Source organism: Canis lupus, chromosome 20 (genome assembly GCF_011100685.1).
Source record: "Canis lupus familiaris isolate Mischka breed German Shepherd chromosome 20, alternate assembly UU_Cfam_GSD_1.0, whole genome shotgun sequence".
Classification (NCBI taxonomy): domain Eukaryota; kingdom Metazoa; phylum Chordata; class Mammalia; order Carnivora; family Canidae; genus Canis; species Canis lupus.
Genome location: NC_049241.1, coordinates 57374059 through 57392004, shown reverse-complemented (window position 1 = coordinate 57392004; position 17946 = coordinate 57374059). Strand labels below are relative to the sequence as shown.

The 17946-nt window shown below is 56.0% G+C and overlaps 1 protein-coding gene across 3 annotated transcripts in view; it reads right to left on the bottom strand.

The window, feature by feature from the left end:
- Nucleotides 1–17946, bottom strand: part of AP3D1 (adaptor related protein complex 3 subunit delta 1) — a 39007-nt gene that overhangs the window by 10845 nt on the left and 10216 nt on the right. For 2 of the 3 annotated variants that reach the window (XM_038567914.1, XM_038567916.1), the window contains exons 2-17: nt 13791–13886; nt 13060–13140; nt 11932–12012; nt 9560–9667; nt 7950–8079; nt 6992–7131; nt 6794–6867; nt 5593–5642; nt 4409–4458; nt 3992–4040; nt 2802–2947; nt 2561–2709; nt 2260–2490; nt 1575–1806; nt 514–659; nt 15–156 (exon numbers count right to left, since the gene is read on the bottom strand). In XM_038567914.1, coding sequence (XP_038423842.1) covers nt 15–156; nt 514–659; nt 1575–1806; nt 2260–2490; nt 2561–2709; nt 2802–2947; nt 3992–4040; nt 4409–4458; nt 5593–5642; nt 6794–6867; nt 6992–7131; nt 7950–8079; nt 9560–9667; nt 11932–12012; nt 13060–13140; nt 13791–13886 — 1905 coding nt within the window. Of the gene's footprint in view, nt 1–14; nt 157–513; nt 660–1574; nt 1807–2259; nt 2491–2560; nt 2710–2801; nt 2948–3991; nt 4041–4408; nt 4459–5592; nt 5643–6793; nt 6868–6991; nt 7132–7949; nt 8080–9559; nt 9668–11931; nt 12013–13059; nt 13141–13790; nt 13887–17946 lie in introns of those variants that run through there. The other variant, XM_038567915.1, reaches the window with a different exon arrangement.

Here is a 17946-nt window from a genome sequence, read left to right as displayed (position 1 = left end):
GGGTCAGTGCTCACCCGGGCCAGCTCCTCCTCATCCGCCTCAGGCTGCCGCTGCTTGGCCTGGCGCTGCTCCTCATCGTGGAAGATGGCCTTGGGCTTCTCGTCCTCAGACTCACTGTCTGAGGGTGGCTCATTGATCCAAGCATCCAGGTCTAGGCTATAAGACACAGTGAGGTCACAAGGCAGCTCCAGGCTGTGCGCCTGGCCCTGGACACTCAAAGCAGCATGTGCATCAGGAACACCCCGTCCTCTTGGAAACAAGGACACGAAGACTAGGCCACTACTTGAAATCACAGCCATCCCAGTTCGTCTAGGGGCCCCCGGCACAGGGCTGGCCCTCATGATCCCTGTGTGTCCTGACGATCCTGTGCAGGCTCACAAGGCCCCGAAGTTTACAGGCAAGGGCTGCCTTCATCCACTTCCCAGCCACTGGGACAGAGACACCAGTGAACGCCCTGCTGCAGTTCCCTCCTGCCACCCCGGCCCATACCCTCTGATGGGCTGTGCAGCTCACCCTTCAGGAACTGGAACTTTCTTCTGTGCCTTGGGAGCCACCGGGTTCAGCTCCCCAGCGAAAAGGGCACTCACTTCTTCAGCCACTGGCACGTCCTTAGCCTGAAGCTTCTGGATGTGCTTGACTAGCTGCAATATGCAGGACGCCTGAGGGGACCACAGAGGAGTCACAAAGGGTCAGAGAGAACTGGCCCTGAAGGCCACTGAGCGTCACAGCTAACTGCTCAGACCTTGTGGATGCCCAGCCCAGGGAAAGCGAGCATGGCTGCCCCTTGCCCGAGCCATACTGAAAATGTCTGGAAAGCTCAGAGAAGCCATGGGCTTCGTGGAAGCATGCGCCGAGGAAGAAACCAGCCCCAGCCTCCGTGTCAGTCTGCAAGAGGCTGAAGAGTGAAACAGGCCCACAGATGAGACAACGTCACGAGCAGAGAGCACGGTTGTCCGAGAAAAGCCCTTGAACGGGCCTGTGAGGCCCCAAGTGACCTGCAGCGCCTCCTTCCAGGAGACACCCAGGCGCCTCACAGCGGCTGGTCCTCTGCAGGTTCTGACTTGGGATTCTGCTGGTGTGTGGCTCCCAGATGGATGCATGGGGACCACGGCCACCAGCTGGGCTCCTGTCCTGCCGCTGCCCTCAACCACAGTGCACCTGGACCCGAGTGGCATTCAATGCTGACGTGCAGTTTGGGTAACCACAAGCTCCACGTAGCCCACAGGCCATCAGAAGCAGCCTGGCCGTGGATGCCTACACTGCCACCCTGAACTCCCACCCAGAAACCTGCTGCCAACTAGATGCTTCCCCCGAAGACCAATGTCAGAGCATCTCCCACTTGTTCATCCTCTCGCCACCCACCCCCTCCCTGGCCTCTACCTGTGGACCACTACACACAGTCTCCCCGACCACGGGGGCCCAGACCTGCTCACATCCCCAGGCTGAGGCGGAGCCCTGGAAAACAGAGTTCTGCACCTTGCCCTTGGGAAAAGGCAAAGCTGGCCGCCGTTGGGAAGACGCAAGCACAATATATGGGCTCTTCCAGAGATGGGAGCCCCCGGAGAAACACTGACCCGCTCCTGGACCTCCAGGTCCGCACTCTGTACAAACTGGGGCAGCCGGTCCACCATGAGCTGTGTGACTTCCTGGGCCGCCTCTGGCTCTGCGGCCTGCTCCTTCTGCTGCAGGATGGACGCGTACAGCTTGACTACATTCTGCACATACACGGCCTGGATGTGGCCGGGCAGGGTAGTGACTTTGGGCCGCAGCATGGCCTCGAGGGTCTGATGGGGTTCCTGCAGGTGCCTGCAGACAGGGAGGGCCTGATGAGCACGCCACCCCTGTGGCTGCCAGCCCTGCGGGCGCCCCGCTACAGGGGTCACATGCACACACTCCCCCCATCCAGGAGAGAAGGAAGAGAACTCTAAGGAAGTTAGACAAAGGAACGATCACAAAGTACCCGTAGAAAAGAATGATTAATAGCAAGCAAAACCAAACTGACAGCACAATTAAGAGTGATGAAGCTTCTCTGGCTGCAAGACTTGGGTTACGACACAGCCATCCTGGGCCACACTGTGACCAGCTTCTCGCTTGTTCTCTCGGAGGAAAACATGTGCTTAAAGCAGCTCTTTCAGCAGAGAGAAAGCCCCAGGAAGGAGAGACTGGGGCAGCCGCCAGGGGACCAGGGACACAGGTCTGCTGGCACCCCTCTCGCTCCAGGGAGCACAGGTGGCCCCTAGCACCACTTGCACGACTCACTCGGAGAACTCCCCGCAGATCCAGGCGGCTGCATAGAGCACCTCGCAGATGCCATTGCGCTGGGTGCTGCTGGCCACCAGATGGGCGCTGTCGAGCAGCGCAGACATCTGCGACACTGCAAACTTGCGGATGGCCTTGACGCGGATGGCCACGTCCAGCATTTGCGCAGCGATGAGGTGGCCGTGGCGGGTGCCCTCCAGCCGGGTCAGCTCCACCAGGACGCTGATGTACCTGCAGAAGGGAGCCCTTGAGGAGTGCCCCTGGCACCAGCCCCCGCCCCCCTGGGCTGTGGGGCACGGACCACTGGAAGTTGGTGATGTGCTGGTAGTTGCACTGGCTGCAGATGTCGATGATCTTCGTGAGCAGCTCGTCGCGGTAGGTCGTGCCCTCGGCCTTGTCCACATGGCTCATCAGCTTCTTGACAATCTCCACCAAGTTCTTCTTGGACACCTGGGGGGTGGGGGATGAGGAGAAGGGGGCTGCTGAGGGAGGGGCCAGACCAAGCTGGGGCAGGGCACGCAGGCCTGGGGCGGGGCACACACCATTCCATACAAGAGGTCGAGGGCCCGTAGGCGGATGGACTCGTCCTTGTCATCCAGACACTGTAGGACGAGGTCCTTGTGGGCCTGCACAGACTTGGGGTGTGTTCTCAGGATCTTGGACATGGCCAGCAGGCCCAGGTACTTCACTGCAGAGATGGCGAGATGCAGTTAACCTGGATGCGCCCTCACGTGCTTCAGGGCCTGCACAGAAAGAGCGAGGCCGGGTCTGCAGCCCGGGCCCGACAACCTAGACTCGGTCAGAACCAGCTGCATGCGGGCCCCCAGGGGTCGTAAGTGGCACGATGGGTGCTGGGAGAGAAGTTCCAGGCCCTGCACGCCCAGGGACCTCACACATACCAGGTGTGACTGCCCTAAAGCAACCCAAACACACAACCCTCTGAAGCTACAGTGATGAACTGCAGGCCACGGGCCAGGTCTGACTCGAAGCCCGTTTCTGTGAACGCCACTGGCACAGGCACACGGCCGTGCCCACCGCTGGCACAGTGGCAGACGATGCAGGGCCGGCAAAGCTGAGAAAAGTTACTATCTGGCCTCACACAGCACAAGCGTGGAAGCCCCTGCACCAAACAAAAATGCAGAGTCCTCAGCAGCCCCTGCCACTCCTGCCTGGGGGCGCGTGACTGGCTAGACCCCTGCAGGCGAGCCAGCAAGGTGCACCAGGGTTACTTTAAACTCTTTGGGAGAAGTGCCAGGATTGCCAGGAGATACAGCTAAAGCACCCTGTCAATCCCAGGAAACCGCGGGCACTCCCACGGGACCAAGTGCTCACAGGAGACCCTGGAGGAGCGGCACCGGCAGCTCCGGGCCACACCCGGAGGCTTGCTACTGACCTCCCTGAGCCCCGCGCTGGAACTGGGGCTTGGAGGAGCCACGTCTTGCTCAAGGACCTTGCCCAGGGCCCACCTTTCCAGCCGGCCCTACCCGCTGAGTCCCACTCCAAGACGGCAGCAGGGATGCCCCGCACGCACGAGGAGAGTGGGTGCAGGGGCCATAACTAGGCCACCAAAGGCTGGTGTCTTTAAAACACTCCTGAAGCTCAAGTATCAGCCTGCACACGCCAGGCCACACAGCTCACCACAAGCACCTGCTCTCCTAAAGCTCAAGGACCTCAGGGCTACAGAGACACAGGACCTACGGGTGTGCAGAGGGAGGAGGGAGGAGGGACTCACGGTTTTGATCAGAGTCTTCTATCAATATCCTCAATTTCTGAACACAGAGCTGCAAAGGGGATGGTGACACTGGTCATGCCTTCTGAGACAATAGTGAAGTCAGTGACCCCAGGCCCGCCTCACACCCTGATCCAGCCCAGGGTTCCTGGGACCAGGCAGGGACAGAGAATACCGGGCCCCACTCCGCAGAGCACCCAGCATGATGGCTGCCTGCAACCACCAACAGGGACACATGCTTGTGGAATGTCCCCCAAAGCACACAATGACATGTCAGTAACTTCTGGGGCACTAACATTCGTGTCCCCCCCACCCCTGGCTTGTCAACTCCACAGACACAAGCTGGCCAGGGCCCAGAGCAGGGTGCCACGTGTGAGTGATGGCTGCGGGGTGGACCACCACATGCACGCAAGGACATACCTGGATGCTAGCGCTGTGGTTAGGCATGCCAGAGGACAGGGAGATGAGCACTGAAACAGAAAACCTGGCCTCAGGAAGTCCCCACACCTCACCAGGCGTGCAGAGGCTCACTCACTCGGGGCCAGCAGCCAGAAACACCGCACACCGGGAGCTGTCGGGCGGACTGCTCTCCTGAGAGGCTGGCTGACCAGACAGCATCTGGCTGCTGAGCACAGACCAAAGCCCCAAAGCAGGCACCCCTGTCCAGGGCAGTCCCACAGAACCCGCGCCAACCCTACCTGCCTGGCTCTTACAACCTCCTGAGACCCACCAAACAGGCATTGCCAGGCCTGCTGCCTCGCCCTATGCCCCCAAGCCCCCTGACCATCACCAAGCACAGCACTGATCCTGCTGCACCCGTTTCCCCACCGACCACTGCAGACACACAGACTCATTCTCCAATTTCTGCATTTGCTGCCTCTGGGCACTCGCCTGCCCCAAATGCCCACCCTTCCTCTCCACTGTGCCACTGAGCCTCCGTGCCCACACAGCTGTCATCGTGGAGTGTGGACCCTGGCTGGTTTCCTGTGAACTGTGGAATTTCAAGTCCCCACAGGGCCTTGAGGAAGGACCGTAAGGCTGGCTTCCCAACTTTGGGCAGATAGGCAGGGACCGAGGAGGTAAACCCCGTGGGCCATGACTCTGGTTCAAACCAATCACATGGGCAGTCAGGCTCGTCAAGTGTGTGAAACACATCAGCCGATGCTGTGTGTGGCCCTTGGTGGGAGACTGACTCAAACTCAGCGGGATTCCAGGGAGACTTTGAGGAGCGCCTCCTGGTCCCAGCTCGTGAAACCTTTTCATAGTAGGTTCCTGCGCTTAAGAATCCACGGGGGGAGAGCACAGTGCCTGAGATTTGCTCTAAAATCCTCAGGGAAAATGGTCTTGCTGGCAGAGGAACGAGTGGCCAAGAGCAGCAGGGGGCAGTCCCAGCAGCACTGGGACCAGGGGGCTCAGGGGGCAGATGTGCCACGAGCCATCCACACCTCCCAAGGGGCTCCAGACGAGGGTGGCAGGGACAGGGGGCAAAGAAAGTTGGGATCCTCCCTGCACCACGGGGCCCCACCTCGACGCCCAGGTGGGAGTGGGGAGGGCCTTCCACGTGCCACAGCCGCCCACTCTAGACCCGGTGGCCAGCCCCTCACCTGCGATGACGGTGTTCACACACTCGTAGAGAAGGGACATGGCAGACGTGCTGGAGAAGGAACAAGAGCAGAGGCGTGAGAACCAGAACGCCTGAGGAATGCAGGGAAAGCACATGCCTGCTGGCCCCCGCTGCACGCCGCTGTCACCCAGGTCCACAGCACTCCCCAAGGGACACAAGTCTCCCTTTCTAACTGCCAACGGTGGCTTCTGATGCTCCCACCAGTGGAGCCTATTCCTGGAATCTTTCCATCTTGTGATGCCCGTGAAGAAAAACTTCACTAAACGTCTGTCCCAACCCAGGACCCTCACCACCTAGCTCTACCTTGGGGGCTGGGCAGGGGCAGGGGGCAGTAAGACGTGGCCACACACAGGCAAGAGAAGTCCATGGCTGCAGTGCCACTCTCAGGGGATGTGGCGAGCATGGCCAGGGTGACAACTGAGGGCGGGCACCAGGTGCATCTACTCCATTCCTACCTCCTCACTGGTGACACTCTGGATCCCAAGTCACTCAAACCCGAGTGCGGTGCTGCCACATGTCCCAGAGACGAGGGACCATTAGCCCATCCACATCCATGGTCACAAGACTGAGGGCCTGCTGCTAGTTCCTCTGAAAACCTCAGGGCCACACCACACCAGCAGTGCTGGGGGGCGTTTAAAACCAACGACATCTCAGGCCCAAGCGCCAGTTCTACCCAATTACCTTTCACTGTCTGATCTGCTTGTAAGCCCAGGGATGGAGGCTGGGGCCTCACGCAGGGCACACAGCTCCAGGTCTGATGTGGCCTCGGGCCCCAGCTCGCTCTTGTGCCACCTGCCACCAAGCTCCCACAGTTTAAGTGCAGGCCCCTGGAGCCATGTGGGAGCTCTTGCAACACTCCAGAACCGACAAGTAACACACGGCTATAGCTCTTGCAGCAGACAACCTACGTCTACTCATGAGCTAGAGGATAACCGCGGGCTCTCTCTTTGCTCTTACTGTTGCGGTTTCCAAAGCTGATTCCCAGGGAAAGGACAGACCAGCCCCCAGTGTCCTACGAGGGCCAGCGGGTGCCCCAGCAGCACAGCTCCTTCCCTGGAGCAAAATCACATGGCGGGTGTTTGCTTCCTGACCCTGAGACTCTCCCCAGGGTCCTCGTGCCCAGAGGGAGTGCAGGCCTGCGCACGCCAGATGGTGCAGTCACGCGGGGGCCAAGTGCTCACCTGTGGATCAGGTTGGTGAGAGGTTCAATCAGCTTCTTGCCCAACCTTGGCTCCAAAGGGGTCAGAGCACCAAACTAGGGACAAGAGAGGCCAGTGGGTCACTGGGGGCAGGAACAACACTGACTCCAACCCCCCACCCACGTACACTCAGGGCGTTCCCACGCGGTGAGAAAAGGGAAGGATGGGAGGGCTACTTGCCAGTTTGATAATTTTAATGAGGACCCAGTTGTTGGTTGAGGAGGTCATCAGCTTGAAGAACAGTGGGGCGAGGGAAAGGTAGTTTTTGGGGTTACGCCTGGCCAGCTCACAGATGACATTGACTGCTGCTGATTGCACCCCTTTGAAGTTAAGGGGAGACCATGTCATCAGTAAGAGCATCATCGATATGAGGGCTGCACCCTTATCCGGGAGGGTCCTCCTCAGTTGGCTAGTCACCCCAAGTGCAGGGACCTCTGCTTTGTGCCTGCACCATGCCCATCACCTGGGGTAGCTCAAGCACCAACCACGAGTTGCCTGAGTCTGGGGCTGGCCCCCTGCAGGATCAAAGTCACTCTGGTGCAGGGCACCCCCCACCTGCCACCTTGGCTCCTACTTCCCCTATCAGAACTTTCCACACTCTGTCATTCTCCCTGATACAAGGCAGGTTCCACTGGAACAAGCTGGACCTTGCCTCCTGTTTAGAGAACCTGTCCGATGTGTGCTCACTCCAGAGAGTCCTTGACGAGAGAAGGATTTACAGAGAACAGGTAGAAAGCTGGCATGAGCCCTGTGGTGAGGGACTTAAATCAAGGTGTCAGAATAAAGCCGTGAATGCTAACGTGTGGACAGCCAGCCAGGCAGCCAGGTACAGTTGCGTGGATGCTGGGTGTCTACTGCCTGGCAGCGAGGGGCCTGATGTCTACATCCCACACCAACAAATGGGACCAGGTTCCTTGGAGAAATGGAAGTGGCGTCTGGGGCCAGAGCAGGGAAAGCAGAAGGCAAACCTGGCATCTCATGGAGCCAGGAAGTAAGGAGATGCCGTCTGGTGGGATGCCAGGACGGAGGGCCCAGGACCTAGTGCCCCTCAACTCCTTCCTTGCAACCCCCTCCACCAGTCCTTTGCAGATGCTGGTGGAGCCCTGCAGCCCCGCTGTCCCATCATAAATCAACCAACCAGGGTCAGGGTCCTCCAGCTTCTCTTTCAGGCGGGGGAAAGCAGGGCGCAGCGACTCGGGGTATTTCAGGAACACCTTGTACATGATCAGCACAGCCTTCTTCCGGATGTATGGCTTGGTGTGTGACATCTGCAGGAGCAGAGGGCCGGTCAGCCTCCCCTCCACACTCCTGCTCTTCCCTCCCCTCCCCCACCACCCAGGTCTTTCCGTCTCCCCTAGCCACGCCTCACCCCCCCATACCCACCCCGGTCTCCCCTCCATCACCTGGAGGGAAACCCTCTCTCCAGCTCATCTGGTGTCAGGCCTGCGCACCTGCTTCACTGCCCCAAGCACAGGGATCATAAAACAGGGTCTTGGATGGAACTGACACCAGCTTCCCTATGTCCGTGACCTCAGACCTGCCCTGCAGAGGCCAAGGCCCTTTCTCAGACTCACGTGAACCCAATGAAGGACAGAGAGGGAGGGAGGGGACCCTAATTGGAAAAAAGAGGCTCCGCTAGTCAATGCTGGCCTGACTCCTCCAGCTGCAAAGGCCTGTCCCCCAAGTAGGATGCCAAGAGCTGCCCAGGCCTCCCCCACCTCTACATGGGACTATCCTGGAGCCCTTGTCCTTTTGGAACTTTTCTCTGGCCAGGAAGGCCTCTTGCCCTCAGGGGGGCGCACTTATCACCTGTCAGGGCCCCGGGGAGCCACACCCCAAGAAAGCTAAGTCCCCCAACTTAGTGTGGCTGTTTCCGCCAGCACGGCATCGGCACGCTGTCTGGGCCTGAAGGGCAGCATCTGTGGTGCTGCTGTTGCACCGCAGAAGCCACCAGGGACACCACGTGAGCAAGTGAGCGGGTGGGCAAAGCGACTTACAATGGGTGGCCACCAGCACATGGCAGGGCTGTGGTGTGCCGGCCCCTGACTAGAAGCTGCTAGCGTGTACGGTCTGAAACCACAAGCCAGGACCTATCCATCTGTCCAGCAAACAGGCTGACCCCGTGTGGACAGAACTCTCCAGGGAGGAAAGGAGCCACCTTTCTGATCTGCCTGGATAAAACCAGTGGGAAGAGGCCTGCCAGTCAGGTGGTTCGGGTGTACCACAGGCCTCTTAAGGACCACGACTCCTGAGAGGACACGTTATTTAGAAAGACGCTCTGGACACCCGGGAGATCAGCACTGGCTGGGGCTTCCGCCCTTCAGATGGACTGAAGCACAGGAAGTCAAATTGTGGCCAAAGAGGAACACATGGCGTCAGGGACCAAGCAGGAAGGAAGGACCGCGCCAACTGTGCGCGCACAGCCTGCGAGCCACCACTGGCACCCCTGCTGCAGGGAGGCGGCAGCCGACGGGGCACGCACTGCGCGGCATGGGCACTCGCCCCAGGGCCACCCACCTCCATCCCCAAGCAGGACTATTTGAAAGGAGGCGAGAAAAGAATGTAAGGGCGACAATGGCCTGGAGACCAGATCCCATAGGGGAGGGACACACACTGCAACTAGATCCCCAGTTCATCTGGGGGAATTTCTGTTCTCGGTGTGATGCTTAACCTTGGTTTTCCAGGCCCTGAATGGACCAAATCATGTCACAGAGCAAAGACCAAGGGGCGCTGGGGACACTCACTCACCAGTGTCATGATGTCGTTGGCCAAGTCTCTGGCAAGATCTGGGGTAACAAAACAGGACAGGCCAGTCAGCGCAACGCCAGTGTCGTACTGGCTGGGGCTGCTCAGGTCCTGGAAAGGGAGGGAGAGGGGTCAGCAGGCAGGTGCCAACTGTGCGTCATCGGCTCCCAGCTCGGGACCTGGGGCTGGGCCTGCATGAGGAGGAACCAGCAGCAGCCAGTTCCAGGCTCTGTCACCAAAGAACCAGGATGGCAAAGGGAGGGCTGTCTTGGCCCCGTGGGGCGAGGCACACAGTGAGCGCTGCCCTCAACTAGGCACAGCCCGGTATCCCAGCGCCACCACTGGGGCTGAGCTGGCACCAGCGCCCAGCTCTCGAGGTGACTGCCTGCTTGCGAACCCCAGGAGGCTGATGAGGGCAGAGCAGAACCCGGGACCTCTGCCTCTACTGGGGTTTCTCCTCCATGAGAGCCAGGACCATTCCTCCCAAAGGCAGGGCAGCTCTGGCCCGAATTTCACCTTTCAGGTGAGCAGGAAAATCCACCATGAGAACGGCACCCCCACCCCAGACCTCTGGTCACTCGGTGCTGTTCTCACTGCACTGACCAGAGAACAGCCTTGCCTCAAAACCAGCAAAATGACATCCGCATCACAAACTCACTCCAGGGAGACTTTCCTACCTAAGGAACTCCCAAACTTCACATAGACGTGGTAAAAACACACTGAGAGGCACTTTAATAGGTCACCTCCTAGACTGCGATAATAACCTGAAAACACTGACTTCTGGAATCCATTCCAGCCCAGGTTGACGTGACATGACTGTGTCGGGGCCCAGACAGCCAGACCCCTGATACAGCAGGATTTACAAAGGGCCAGGGAAGAGCCACCATAGGGCTTTTCAGAAATGGAGTTTTGTGGAGAAAACACTCAGGTCCCCATTAAGTGGGGAGAGCTCCAACCGAAGGGGATGAGGGGTGGGGGACAGGGACGGTCCACAGAAGCCGTTCCAGAAGTCATAGGTTTACTGGTAATGACGCATATGCCGACCACAAACATCAGGGACAAAAATGGAGAACAATATTTTTTAACAGGGCAGGTGTGTCCTCTGCTCAATTATGGGGACGTCTCAGGCTCACGCCGTCTCCCAGCAGAGCAGATCTAGGTGACTTGCCTGGAGCACACCTCTGCCCGAGGCAGGAGCCATCTATGTCTACGCAGAGGTGGCTACAAAAGGATGGGTAGGGGACACGCCTGTGCCCAGATGGCTGCAGGAAAACCCAAGCTGGGCCAGAGACCCCCATGTTCCTTCTTCCTGCTGCCCTCCCGTGACACACCCCATCACTGCTCCCAGCTGAGCGTGCCCCTCAGCCCCATGGCGCCCATGATGCCCTGTGCTGCCGCTTCACCTGACCCACGGCTGGCGGCCTCGGAACCACAGGCTCACGTGCTCAGCCCAGCGGCTTGTCCTGTGCCAAGTGCCAAGATACACCCTGGCCAGTGCTGTGCTGCCCAAGTGCTGCGGGACCTGTCCAGAAGCCCAGCCTAGGTCACCAGGTCCCCCTATGGGGCAACCACAACTCAAGTGGTCTGGCCTGTACACCCAACCACAGCCGAGCCGGATTCTCCCCCTCATTACACCACAGGAGATGCTCAAAGCTCTACAGCCAATGAAGAAATTTATTACTCGTGATCTTCAAGACCATCTCCAGACACAAAATAATTCCACACGACTGAGACATACGTATGGGGACTCAAAAGACCCAGTGGGTAGGGGCGCCTCGGTGGTGCAGTTAGTTACGTGTCTGACTCCTGCTTTTGGCTTAGGTCATGATCTCGGGATCGTGAGATGGAGCCCCAGTCGGACTCTGCGCTCAGCACAGAGTCTGCTGACCCTCTCCCTCTGCTCCCCTCCTACTGCCCAACCCCAAAGCATACACTTTCTTAAAAAAAAAAAAAAAAAAAAAAAAAGACACAGTGGGCAGAAAGGTCCACACTAGGAAGGGTGTGCAACCTCAGTGAGCACGCCCCCGCAGAGGAGAGCGGCCAGGAGCCAGCCTGCCAGCACCCAGAGGCACCAGTGAGGGAAGAGGGACGTCTAGCAACTGTCTGGTCTTGCCCAGTGCCTGAGAGCAGACACACACACCAGCTACACCACTTCCGGGTGTCCTCTGACAATAGCAGCACCGTGTTCAGAAGCCACAGGCTTACGAAGGGGTCACAATAGCCAGAATAGCCAGAGCTTGCTGACCTCAGTGCTTCTACTTACTGCTCACTTGGAGCACCAGAAAGGCCAGCATGGAGAACACTGCGGGGAGAAGGTGACATGAGGGCACTCAGTGAGGGCCACTGACGGCCGTGGGTGCAGGAGAGCTGCCTACCTTGCGGATCTGGTTCGTTGTCAGCATGATGACATCGGTCCCCTCATGAAAGCACTGGGAAGCAGCAAGGTAGCCGATCCGCTGTGAGTCAGACATGAGGGCGTCAGACATGAGACAAGGGCTGCACACTCCAGAGGAAGTAGCCCTAGCCCATCCCCTGAGCTTCAAGCTTTGTGCCAAGCAGCTCTTGGGCCAGGCAGCTCCAGCCTACAGCAGGCTGCGGGGCCACAGGTGGGTGGATGGCAGGAAGTCCTTTAAGGAGGAGGAGGAGGAGCCCCCCTAGAGCTCAGAGGATGCAGTCTTTGAAACACAAAAGGTCTTGTAAGGTCATCTACACCATCCAGTCCTCTTCCTAGCATGTCTTCTGACTACCTCCTTGGCAGCCAGGAACTGCCCTTGGGATCAAATATGGAAGTCATCCTAAGTGCTGGCTTTTCTTAGCACTCAGATCTCCCTGCCAGGCCGACACGGACATCTACGTCACGTGTGTACTTGTACGTGATGCTTTAATGCGTGCACACAGCGCCTCCCCAATTTTGGCGACTATAGCATTTTCCTTCTTCACCAAGAGTAGCCCGCAGGCAGGACAACTGCATCTGCCAGAAGGAGCCCGAGATTGACCCAGGCAGTGACCACAGGTGGGCGCTGCAACCCAGGGAAACTACACAATGCTCTCCAATGGGCTGTGGGTGTTGACAATCATTTTGCAAAATATTTACTAAAATGGGAGACACACTCACGTTACGTTATCAAGTGAGAAGGAGGCAGCTCCCCAGATCACTCGCGAGCAGGGCCCCCTTGAGGTGAAGGGAAATGCTCAGAAACCACTACAAGGCCCTGGGGCGGTGGGCATATGGTGGCCTCTGTGTGAGACGGTGTTTGCTTGTTTTGGGATAGAGTTATAACTTTATTTAAACTAATATTACAAAATATATAACGAACCCTATGAACCCATCATTTCACAGACCTCCCTTAAAGTTGAAAGAAAAACATCATGTAGATAGAATTAATTAAGACTACAACACTGAGGCTCGTATCCCACATTTCGCCTCCCGCCAGGGGACACCCTTGTGCCCTTCTGCCCGTCATCACAGGGTTCAGGTCCCACAGCAAGCTCATCTGCCTCACCTTGAATGTGAACTTGGAGGCGCTCATCACTTCTATGATGTTGAAGGCAGCCCAGCTGATGTCATATCCCAACATCTGTAACTGTTGGAAAGACAGGCACAGTGATTTCCATTCACACGCCAAGACCTAAACCCCAACATTCAACATTCTGTCTCAGTTGGCGGAGAAGCAAACACCACGCACACTCCCAGTGGGTGGGCCTTGCCAAACACACACCCTGGAGGATTTCATTTCTTCTGATGCTAGTCCTCACACAGGGACAGGTTAATCACAGAGGCGGTGGATAAGCATCTGCAGCTGAAATGCCAGCATCCACGAGCATTGGTTAAAACTCCTATCAATGAGTGGACCTGCTCCTCCTAAAAGGTACAAGGTGATGGGATCCCCCTGGCAAGCCTTCCCCCTCCCATGTGACCAGAGAAGAGGCCAGATGAGGGGGGGTTTGGCCCAGTCCAGGTGCGGTCTGTCATGCCCTGTGCCACAGGGTCATCACAGCATGCCCGCCCTCAACTCTGAGAATTTGTCCTGTGTGCCAAAGCCAGTGCCTGGAGCTACTGTTGATCCACGTTTGGCAGGTGAGTAGAAATGGGTGGTGAGTGGGTAAATGGGTGGACAACAGGAGGGAAGGGAAGGGAAGGAAGGATGGATAACCAGCCTGACCGCTGCATGGGTGTGGGAGGGGGCAGTCCCTTGAAGTGCTGTCCCCTGAGCAAACAGTCCTCGGTACTTACGTAGGTCAGCTTGCAGACTGCATTTGCTTTTACTGCGATGTTGTCTTGTTTCAGCTCTTGCTTAATTTCATCAATGCACTGAGAGATGTATTTTGCCTAAAAGGAAAAATAATTGAAAAACTGCTAGTGCCTGACAAGAACAGTTAAGAATAACTACTGCAGAAGGAAGCCAAACACAAAAGACCACATAGTGTGTGATTCCTTCTTTGTGAAACATCCAGAGCAGGCCCATCCAGAGTGAGGTTTGTGGGTGCTGGGGAAGGAGCACGGGGTGCTATGGTGGACAGGGTGATAGAATCTTCTAAAACTGACTGTGCTGCTGTGAACGCACTAGCTAAAAACCACGGAACTGTACTCTTTAAATAGGTGAGTTGTAGGGCAGCCCTGGTGGCTCAGCGGGTTTAGCGCCGTCTCCAGCCCAGGGCATGATCCCGGAGACCCGGGACCAAGTCCCACGTCGGGCTCCCTGCATGGAGCCTGCTTCTCCCTCTGCCTGTGTCTCTGCCTCTCTCTCTGTGTGTCTCTATGAATAAATTAAATGTTTTAAAAAAAAATAGGTGAGTTGCATAGTGTGTGAATATCTAATAAAAATGTTATTTTATTTATTTTTAAAAACCATTATTTTAAAAAGCTACTGGGTGGCGCAGTCAGTTGAGCGCTGGATTCTTGATTTCAGCTCAGGTCATGATCTCAGGGTTATGAGATCGAGCCCCGCCGTAAGTTGGGCTCAGGGCTCAGTAGGGAGTCTGCCTGAGATGCTCCCCATTGACACATGCGTGCTCTCACCCTCTTTCTCTAAAATAAATAAATCTTTATAAAAAGCCATTTCAGGGATCCCTGGGTGGCGCAGCAGTTTGGCGCCTGCCTTTGGCCCAGGGCGCGATCCTGGAGACCTAGGATCTAATCCCACGTCAGGCTCCCGGTGCATGGAGCCTGCTTCTCCCTCTGCCTGTGTCTCTGCCTCTCTCTCTCTCTCTCTGTGTGATTATCATAAATAAATAAAAATTAAAAAAAAAAAAAAAAAGCCATTTCGGTGTGTAAGATGCCCAGGATTCCCTCACAATCCTCCTGAAGGGGAAAGGAGGGTTCTGGGAGCAAGTGCCTCAAGATCTATTTATTCCATTTTCCCAACTTGTGTTTATAGTTCACATTTTTCTTTTGAAAGACTATTTTTAAGCCATCTCTACACCCAACGTGGGGCTTGAACTCATGACCCTGAGAGATCATGACCTGACAGCAAGGTCTCCATGATCAAGAGTTGCATGTTTCTCCAGCTGAGCCAGCCTGGCGCCCCAGCTGACATTTTCTACATTGAAAAGTTTTAAAAGTTAAAAAGAATAGCTTCAACACAGGAAGTTAAGACACAGAAATCTTTCCTGATCTCTAGTTTAACCTTTTAACAACTTGCACAGACTTGCACAAGTGGGGACCTAACCCCCAGGTCCCACCACCTGGCATCCTTGGCTCCTGCCCACCTCATGGGCTCCCTCAAGGCCGACGCCCCACTGGCTGCTCAACACCTAGCCCTCTCCTCGCCCCCTTTTTGAGCTTGTCACCCCCAGCTGCCTCTCCTGCAACGAGGGACACACACTCGCTGTGTGCATGTCCCTGCCACATGTGGACAGGCCACCAGCATCTCTCCTACCTCTCAACTCCTGTGAGCCAAGCTGCGGTGTTTGTGGGAACATATGTTTTAGGATTCCCTTGGGTTTCCTCACAAATTCAGCGTGTCTACCACTTAAACAGGTTTGATCAGGAACGGTTCTGACACGAGGTCTGGAGCCCCTGACGAGCCCTCCTGGGAGCAGCAGGGCACAAGGCTCCGATCAGCCCTGCCCCGAAGACACGCAGAGGCGTAGTCACAGCAATGCCAGAGAGAACCCAGGATGTGAGTGGCCACCGCCTGCTCAGTGAAGTTGTCCACCAACGCCGCACGCTTCAGCGAGCCCGGCACTCATGAAGCACACGGAGCCTTCCATCACCTGACCTACAGCAACAACCGCTAGAAAGTGCCCAGCCGTCCACTAGGGCCAGGACTCCAGGGTCAGCCCCTGCAGCACCATCCCAAGAGACCTAGGTGGAGACCACAAGAGCAGTTCCTGCTCCAAGGGCCCTGTACACCGACCCCACACCCTCCGCTCACGTTCCCCCAGACCACAGCCCGCTCCAGCCCGAGACCCTCAGCTGCCTGAAACACAGGCTCACGGGGAAAGGAGCTCCCCGAGCATTCTCTCAGCCACAGAACATATTATGAATATTTTATGATTGAGAGTCAGGGCCATGGAACAAGTGTCACTATATCCCCCCAACAGGCTTCAAATTACTAAATCCCACTCAGGGATCTTCAGTTCCCATCACAGTGCACGGATGGCTCCTCCTGCGTCCTGGGTCATGACTGTTAATGATTTAGAAGGGCAAGAACAAAAAGCCACAGGTGTTGGAGAAACCAGGCCTCACACACAGATGACAGGGAAGGAAGACACTCCAGCAGGTCCTCAGATGAGTAAACAGAGTCCTGCTCCTAGGTGAACACCCAAGAACACCCAAAACAGGTGTTCAAACAAAAACCGGCACCTGAGGGATGCCTGGGTGGCTCAGTGGTTAAGCTTCTGCCTTCGACTCAGGAGGGCATGATCCTGGATTCCTGGGATCGAGTCCCACCATCAGGCTCCCTGCATGGAGTCTGCTTCTCCTCCCTCTGCCTGTGTCTCTGCCTCTCTTCCTGTGTCTCTCATGAATAAATAAATTCTTAAAAACAAACAAACAAATAAAAAAACGGCACCTGAATGGACAGAGCAGCACAAATCCTTACAGATCTGAAGGAGAAGCGCAAATGTTCTGCTGCTGCTGCTGCTGGATCAATAAAAGGCGGTCTACCTGCACACAATGACCTCCCAACAGTCTAGGGGCCTTGCCAACTTTCAGAAGCACCGGGCACAGTCCACTCCTGCTGATGGCCAAGCAGCTCCCATCAGGCCAAGCCTCCCACAGAAGCACTGGGCATCATGTTTCTCGTGGCTTTTATCTCCAGCACCCTACAGAGTAGCTGAGACCTATGTCTCCTGGCTTCAAGAAGAAAGTAGGGACTAGGGCAAACATAGCAGCTGCCAAGCGAGGATGGAGATCCCAGAGGAAAGGGGGTGAGGGTGGTGCCCACACTCGGCATATAAACTCAGCCAGAATCCCAGGTGACCCCAGAACTAGGCATGCACGGCACATTCTGCACAGTCCAGCAAAAGCTAGGAAAAATGGACATTTCACCTGCTTCTTGCCCACGGCAACAAAGGCAGAGCTGGAGCTTCAGCTGGGCAATCTAACTGTCCCCTAAAGTAATGTGTCCCCAGTCAGTACTTCTCAGAAAGCACAACAGAGTCTAGAGCCTCTACAATATACCAGGGCACCATATCCAGAATAAGAGCCAGCTATTCAAAATAACAAACAGGAGAATACTACTATGTTCCAGAAAAAAAGACAATCAATGCACACTGGCCTCAAGCTAGCCCCAATGATGGAATTAACACCCAAAGATTTCAACTTTGCAATTGTAACTATGCTCTCATGGACCAAAAAATTTCCGCATCAAGAATAAAAGAGAAAATCTCAGTAGAGAAAGTCAGGTTATACAAAACAAGCAAATGGAAATTCTAGAACTGAAAACCAATTTCTGAAACAAGAGTCACTGAATGGGTGAAGAGCAAGTGGAGACTGATAGAGAGCCAGTGAACTTGAAGTTGGGATAACAAAGCCATCCAAGCAGGACAGAAGCCTCAGGGTCTGTGGGACACAGTGCAATGTACGCATAACTGTGTTCCAGGAAAGGAAAGGGTGGGACACAGAATATATCTGAAAAACTAATGGCTAAAATTTCCCCAAATTTGATGAAAGACATAAATTTACAGGTTCAAGCTCAGCACCCATGGATGGAAAATGAAAAGAAAATCACACCCAAACAAGTCAAACTGCCAAAACCTGAAAATTAGGAGAAAATAATTTAAAATTTATTTACACAATCTCTACATTCCACGTAGGGCTCAAATTCACAGCCCTGAGAGCAAGAGTCACCTGCTCTTCCAACTGAGCCCACCAGGCACCCTGGGAGAAAATCTCGAAAGCAGCCAGCGGGAAAGGACGGGCTACCTACAAGGGAGAAAGGATT